Here is an 8276-nt window from a genome sequence, read left to right on the forward strand (position 1 = left end):
TTTGTCCCATCTCTCCCTAAAAGACACTTAAAAGCTGGTATTAATAAACTATCAATAATCATAATGCTTTTGGATCTTTTCATGTTCCCTGTTTGGTTTGGTTTTCCCATACACAGATAAAGTATCTGCTCCCTTTTCAGGGGAACAAAGTCCTGGTCTGTTGCAGATGCTTTCAAGGCATAGTGGGTAATTGCAGTATTTAATGGTAATTGACTCTAATAACCAGATAGCTTTCACTAATCTTCAGAGCAAATCTTTTCCTCAGGCTGAGACTGAACCTCGCAGTCAGAAAGGAGAGTGTGTTTTGGAGCAGGACGCCACTGAGCCCAAACTTTCCTCAACTGGAAGCAGGCGTCCAACCGAAACCTTCTGGGCAGCTTCTAGTCTGGAGGATTTATTTCGACCGGCTGCTGTTGAGTCTGAACTAACCTGGATGATGATGCTGGCCTGGGTGGTTTCCTCACAGTCCCTCAGCAGAGTATATGTGCATCGGCCAGGGAAGTAGTAGTAGAGGCCGTCAAAGGTCTCAAAGTTGTACTGACCCCACGTCCTACATGTCATCTCTCTCTCAAAGCCAGGATTTGGAACTGAAAGATGAATTGAGGGAAAAAGGAAATGGTGAAAGGATTTCCCATCACTTAAGTTCTGTCTAAAGAGCCATTCATTAGTGTTGAGTAAAACCAAGAAATCTAGTTTTACAGCCAGTTACTTATCCAGTCCAGTACATGCATTTTAACAAATAATTTAGTTTCACAGTCACCCTTCATAACACACCATATCTTTCTTTATGCTTCATTAATCAATTTTTAGCCTTTAAGTAGAATGTGTGATTTAAGAGTGTTTCTGTCCACCTGTCCAATATGTACTGTTCTCCAAAACTAAGACGCTCTAAATGTTAATGCAGAAATACTGATTGATGGATCTTTTTGTGCCAATGCAGAATTCTGACAGTTATTCTCAATGTCTTCAAAGCAGACAAAATAAGGCAGATTATAGCACAATATCAAGAAAATTAGAGTTATTTATATTAGAAACAGATGAGATTATCTCACCTCAGTGACAGTTTTTGGCCTGTTTTTAAGCTTTTACTAAAGCTAAAGGGTAATTGAGTTCACCTAAAAATTTCTTAATTAGTACAAATAACAAATGCATTTGTCCAAAATGAGAAACCCAAAGTTTCCTTTGAAATATTGTTTGGTGTTTCTGCACTCGCATATTACTTCTCTTAAAACCAAACATTGTTGTTATTTGCAGTATGACAAAAAGCAAACAAGTTTAATTCCCCTCAACTAATATCATGTTGTGAAAATAACCCCCACTGCTTCGGTTCATTTAATGTTCCAAAGGTTGGTGATGGTTTTTCTCATAAAACATTTAAATTGACTCAAATACGTTCTAAAAAGAAGAATGTCAGGTGTGTGGTTTACCTGTCTGACATCTGTGTCCAGTGGCCTGATACAAACTGCAGTCACATGACTCCGACTGAACGCATTGTCCTCCGTTCAGGCAGGGAAACACACATGGCTCTGCTGAGAGAAAACAAACAAACAAGCAATGACCCTGCTGCTCACCAGACTGCAAACTCATCACAGCGATGCCTCCTCCAAGTATTCAGTATATCACCTGGATCTTACCTGATAAAAGTCTACTGATTGAAACATTGCGACTAAATAAGTAAAGTATAAATGACTGACAGTGTGCAGGATTTCTGGTTTCTAATCATTAACTATTTCACAGGTAAAAAAGTAAGAAAGAATAGATAACATAATAAATTACTATATGTTGCTTCACGTCCCGTAAAATCTATGTAAATCGCAGATAATTGCCTCACTACATCTGTGTAAAGGACCACTGCAACCAACATCTAACTTTATAGGAAACAACTTTAAGGAAAAGTGACCATCTGTCTGCCCCACCCCCACCCATCAGCTCTCATATGGTGCGGTGGGGCCCCTACAGATGCTCCAGTCACTGAACACACCACCAAACGATGGCGCCTTATCCTGCAGTAACACCATCTGCTCAGTGGGCGTACAGCTTGTCTGCCCAGTCAGCCATGTCACACACAAGCACAGGTACCATACAGGGGTTTTGGGGGGGGGGGGGCAATGAATCAGATAAAAGCTATTTTCCTTCTGTTCAGAGACAGACAGAGGGCTCACTTGTTGCTCTGTTAAAAGTCACATTGCACAACTTTTCTGGTGCGTCAAAGGTGGCATCATGGGATAACTGCTTGGAAATTTTGTATTTCTTTAGCCAGAACACCTGTCACGTCTGATTTGCTTTACACCACAGGCACAAAACAGATATGACAGCTAATGTTGTGTTGTGTGAACATTTTCATTCACCCATTACTGTTTGGTACCGCCCATCAACCATGTACGTTCTGCAAAACACAGTTTATAAAGACATGGTGGACGGGTTTCAAGCTGTTCAGCTGTTCACTGATGTTCAACCTTATTTTTAATGACTGATTTGATTTTTAGGGAAATACAAATTACATCAATTTGCAGTCAAGAGTTAAATGAGACATCAATGTGCACTAGGTATGGAGCTAGAGGCAGGGCGATATTAAATGGTCTGAACAAATGGTGCACCGAGGATCTTCCGGTTAGTGGGTAAGCCACTCTACCACCTGGGCCACAGCCACCCCAGCTTGTCTTTGATAAGCTTAGCATAAATACCTGAAGGGGAAACAGCTAAAATGGCTTTGTCCAAAGTTCCAAATATGTCTACCAACACTTCTAACACTCACTAACACTATTTAATTTGTTTAATCTGAACACCAACTGGAAATAAACATAAAAAGTTGTTTATAGGGAATTATGTGGTGTAACTATTTCTTGGTGATAGCAGGAAAGGGTGCAGTCCTATAAAACCACAAATTGTTGTTTTCATATTTCAGTTGATGTACAGAGTAAATAAATGAAACACAAAGTGTTGATGAGCTTCAGATGTAGGCATACTTTTACGTATATGGACAGCGCCAGGCTAGACCAGTCTCTAAATTAAGCTAAGCTAATAGCTCCATAGCTCCACAGACATGAGAGCAGTGATTATCTGTCCATTTAACTGCCAGTAAGTGTATAAGCATATTTCTATTTTAACTATTCTGTTAAAGCCACTATGTGTAGGACTTGAAAATGTCAGATTTTGGCCGCACTGAAAGCAATATACAAAATACATCAATATTCACCAGGATTCTCTTTTTTTTTTACACAAACGTATGCCATCAGAATAATTTTAACAATTATATAACATAGTGGCTTTAAATTTGAAGTCTTAGGGACATTGTGATATCACAGTTCCAAACCACATGCGGTCTGAACACATTTAACATCCATATGAACTTTATTAACCTACCTTGAATCCTACGAGACGATGACCTCAGGGCTTCCTTCGCTTGCCTGGTGAGCAGTGAAATATTAACTGGACGCTCATCTGGTGAAAAGAGTCCACTGACTGTGTGTCCTGTTGACAGTGAATCAAGTGATGATTGATTTGATGGTACTGAGCTGGTCAGGGATTGGCCAGATGGTGATGAATTTGATTGGTTATCTGACGTTAAGATGGATGGTTCGTGGTGTGATGTTTTTGAGCTGTTAATGGATTGGTTAGCTGCGATCAAAGTGGTTAGTGAATGATTAGAAGATGTTGAGGTGAGTATTGATTGGTTTGATGTTTTTGAGCCGGGTGTTGATTGGCCCAGTGGTGTTTGGCTAGGTTTTGTAGTACTGCCTGCTGAATGGTCAGATAAGGTCTTGACTGGTGCATTGCTGACTGGTGATTGACTGGCTGACACAGTGTTGGTTACTGACTGGATAGCTGGTGCTATGCTAGGTGGTGATTGGCTAGGTGGTGCTGTCTTTGTTGATGCTTGGCTGGCTGTTGTTGTTCTGCTTGGTGATGTTGTTCTGCTTGACGATTGGCTTGTGGTGGTTGGTGAGTGGAGTTGTATCTTTGTTGGAGAGTGAATGGGTGGTGCTGTATTGTCTGGTGATTGGCTAGCTGGTGCTGTCCTGGTTGGTGATTGACTGGCTTGTGTTGTGGTGGTTGCCAGTTGGCTCACTGGTGCTAAGGTGGTTGGAGATTGGCTAGATGGAGCTGTGGTTGTTGATGACTGGCTGGATGGTGTGGTACTTCGTGGTGATTGGCTGACTGGTGCTGTGGTTGTTGATGATTGACTGGGTGGTGTTGTGGTGGTTGGAGATTGGCTAGATGCTGTGGTTGTTGATGATTGGCTGACTGGTGCTGTGGTTGTTGATGATTGACTGGGTGGTGTTGTGCTGCCTGATAATTGGCTGACTGGTACTGTGGTTGTTAATGACTGGCTGGATGGTGTGGTGTTGCCTTGTGATTGGCTGGGTGGTGTGGTGGTGGTTGATGATTGGCTGGGTGGTGTTGTGCTGCCTGATGATTGGCTGGATGGTGCTGTGATTGTTGATGATTGGCTGACTGGTGTTGTGGTTGTTGATGATTGGCTGGGTGCCGTTGTGCTGGCTGATGATTGGCTGGCTGGTGTTGTGCTGCCTGATGATTGGCTGGAGGGTGCTGTGATTGTTGATAATTGGCTAGCTGGTGTGGTGCTGCCTGGCAATTGGCTGGATGGTGTTGTGGTGGTTGGCGATTGGCTGGATGGTGTTGTGATGGTTGGCGATTGGCTGGATGGTGTTGTGGTGGTTGGCGATTGGCTGGATGGTGCTGTGATTGTTGATGATTGGCTGGACGGTGCTGTGATTGTTGATGATTGGCTGGACGGTGCTGTGATTGTTGATGATTGGCTGGCTGGTGTTGTGTTGGTTGGTGATTGACCGGTTTGTGCTTTGCTGCCTGATGTTGTACTGGATGATTCTAGTCTTGATGGTGTTTTACTAGATGGTTCTGTGGTTGCAGATGATTGGTCAGAGCTGAGGGTCCATGAGGAGGTCCTCTCTGGGCTGGAGGATGTCAGGTTGGACGCAGCAGACCGGCTGACCAGTGACTGACTGGAGGAAGATGTGTTGGTTTCTAACGTAGCAGCTGCTGTCTGGAGGTCCTTCAATGAGAGAAACTGTGTCAACAGGTATTTCATGCAACAGTTGGAACCATTCAGTCATACAGCCATAACCTGATCCTGTCTAGCAATGTTTCAGAGCCTCTTCCAACCAAATATATTTAATCTGATCATTTCCATATTTGGCCTTGGCACTGTCTGGCAAAGAGAACAAGGAGCCAATTTCAGCAAAACAAAATTAAGTCCTTGTAACGCATTCTGATTCTTTTAATTAATTCCATGAGATTAATATAAAATCAAGCAAATCTGAAAAACAAGCTCAGCTCTCGGGTGACAGATTAACAAAGATTTGATTAAAATGTAAGACACCCAAAGCTTTTACAATTCTGTGTTTTGTTGGGACAAATTCCTCCCCGAATTACGCTGGTTGATGCCAAACCAGAGTCTTGACTGGTGAGGACGGAACCGAGGTAGCGCTGGGAATAGAAGAGGCTGGAGAGAAAAGAGCTGTCATCCAGCCTTCATTAATGATTCCTCTGTGATTTCCAACTCAGCTTTCCCATCTAGGTTGACAACCCCACCCTCTCCCTCCACCACCTCCACCGTATGTTTTCCCATTTTGGATGAGCTTTGATCTGTGAGATATGCAGTGAGGGGATGTTAATCAAGTAGTTTGCTGAACTAAAATGTAAATTCTAACCATAACTTTGTTTACTTTGATGTTTTACAGTTAACCACGCAGAGCTGCTGAAATTAAAAGATTAGATTTTGGAAGCTCTCAAGTAAAGTCTCAGAAGAGCAACTCTGCGGGAAAGAATATCTGGAATGTTTTGGCATGAAAAAATGGCAGAGTTTGATGGTAAGATATTGGACAGAAAATATATAGAAAAGGCTGCTTTAGGTTAAAAATACTGGCGTTACCATTGGCATCAGTAAAATGTTGTTTCTACACTCTGGCCCTCCGTGGATACCTGAGCTCTCAAACCAAGGCTTTCATGTCAAAGAGCAGGAACAAAACAGATGGCAAAGGTGAAGGGTAGTGGGGTATGAGGAGTGTGTGACCATGAATTATTAATCGCTGATCAGAATCAGGAGATACAGGTCAAACACAAATACAGCAGAGGGTCGACCCAGATCTCATGATGCATGCATTGATTAAACTTTGAGTAAAGTTAAAGCCATCGTGCGCTCAGAGATCTGAGATACATCTCCTCTTTACACCTGTGACATGTGACCTGTGCTACTAATTGCTTTAGTCATTTACTAACACCTATAGTCTGGACTGGATTCTCACGCCTCTCTGAGCCAAAGGGAAGCCGGACAAAATGAGCGACCATATTCAGGCTGATGGAGGCTCTGATAGCGAAAGAGTGAGACAACAGACCGGTTACTGTATATTCCTGCTGGGACTCCCTCACATGTCTGTTTCTGAGGAACAAATGTCACTGTGGATCAATTTTACTTTTGCATGCTGAAGTGCACATCACTAGGTAACAATGTGCATGTTTAGGCCACATCTTTACATGTCAATGTTTCAATGAAACCATAAAAATACTGTTAGTAACAAAACTTTTTAAAATTGAAATTGAATTTAATATTATTAATTTTTAATATCAAATTGTAGTAATCTTTAAAGTAATGACTTTTCTGCATCTGTAACCATCCCACACATATAGTTTTTACTCATATATTTATTCCCTTGTGTATATTTAAATTCCATGTATCTTTTACTCCTATACATACATTGTCTTTTAATTTACATCTATAAGAAACTAGTGATATTACTGGTATAAATTATTGAAGTAAAAGCCCTTCAGCTGATGCTCTGCTCTGTGTTTTGGTGTGAGCGTTGCAGATTTTTTGGTGATCTCTGGCTGATTGTTTGCCGTCTGAAGCAGCTCCATCAGCATCAATGATCAATGCGGCTGCCTACCTGCCCTCCCTGGGAAGCGGTGTCCCATTTCTGCTGCTTTATCCTGCTGCTCCCGCTGCTGGGACAGAGAGAACAAGGGGAGGTTTGTTCCTGCTGTAGCTTTCCCCCAGACACCACAAACCCACCACCAACCAGGAACCAACCAAACCACCAAAAAAACCAAACAACCAAAAATAAACAAACAAGCACTGCCTGCTTTACGAAATGCTACCAACAATGGGCCACCTAAATCAAATTTACAGCTATAGGGCTGCAATTAACAATTATTTTCATTATCAATTTAATCTACTGATTAATTTCTCAATCTATTAATTAATCAAATGGTGTATAAAATGTCAGAAATACTGTGTGGCTTGCAGTTTTCCCAAAAGTTGTCATGCATAAGTTGATGTATTTTTTGTGAACAAAGCTCCAAAAGCCAAAGATCTTATTTCACTTTAAATAAATAAAACAGCACCAACATTTGAGAAGCAACAAACCAATTCATTTTAGCCAAATTTTCTTTAAAAATAATTGTAACAATTAATTGATTATCAAAATAGTAAACTGACATCAGTCATTTCAGCCCTAGTTACTGCTTTGATTATATTGGCATCATCATTATTGTTATTATTATAAATAAATTAGAAGTTATTGTAAAAAAAAACACACAGAAAATTACAAATATATAAACAATACATTATATATTACAAACATTATTATTATATATATTACAAATTACATAATGATGATGACATTCATAATGATGATAAAATAATAAAAACAATACCTACAGTGCTATTTAATTATAATTTTAAAAAATTTACTCACTTATTAAATCCACTCCAGTTAGAAAGGTTCACTCTCTCAACACCCCAGGACAGATGCGCTGAGGAAAATAAATAACTTGTCTGAATGAATAAATAAAAATTGAAAATGTGACTCAATTGCAATGAGAACAACTAAACTGTTTCCAGATTAAGGTGAGTGAGAACAGTTTTAACAAGACATGCCACGTAAAGCACATGCGGAAAACAAACCCGATCACCTGATATTTGATTATCTCTTATAACAAGAAAAGGAACAAAACGTAGGACTCAGAAATCACACTTCCTCCGTTGCAAACAGCTGATCAGAGTCGCGTGTAGGCCTATGTGTCTCCCTCAGACTCACCTTGATAAATTAGGATAAAATACAAAGATAATACGTGAAAAAGCCTTTTCCAGCTAAGTCTTAAATAGGGATCCATTCGTGTTTCGCGGATCCGCAGTCAGTCGGGCTTGGACAGCATCACCTGGTGAAAACCCTCCGGCTGGACTCCCGCTGCTCCCTGCGTTGCTCCATCCGGCTCATCCCAGAGCAGCCCGCCGC

General features: G+C 41.0%; 1 protein-coding gene across 1 annotated transcript in view; it reads right to left on the minus strand.

The window, feature by feature from the left end:
• The window catches only part of otog (otogelin), a 63701-nt gene extending 58630 nt beyond the window's left edge, over nt 1-5071 (minus strand). Inside the window, 3 exon segments of the mRNA XM_038701931.1 lie at nt 430-587; nt 1428-1529; nt 3364-5071. Coding sequence (XP_038557859.1) covers nt 430-587; nt 1428-1529; nt 3364-5071 — 1968 coding nt within the window.
• Nucleotides 5072-8276: the final 3205 nt, after the last annotated feature.

The sequence above is a fragment of the Micropterus salmoides genome, unplaced genomic scaffold (genome assembly GCF_014851395.1).
Source record: "Micropterus salmoides isolate LMB-PRFRI ecotype aquatic unplaced genomic scaffold, ASM1485139v1 Ms_hic_scaffold_6, whole genome shotgun sequence".
NCBI classification, from domain to species: Eukaryota; Metazoa; Chordata; class Actinopteri; order Centrarchiformes; family Centrarchidae; genus Micropterus; species Micropterus salmoides.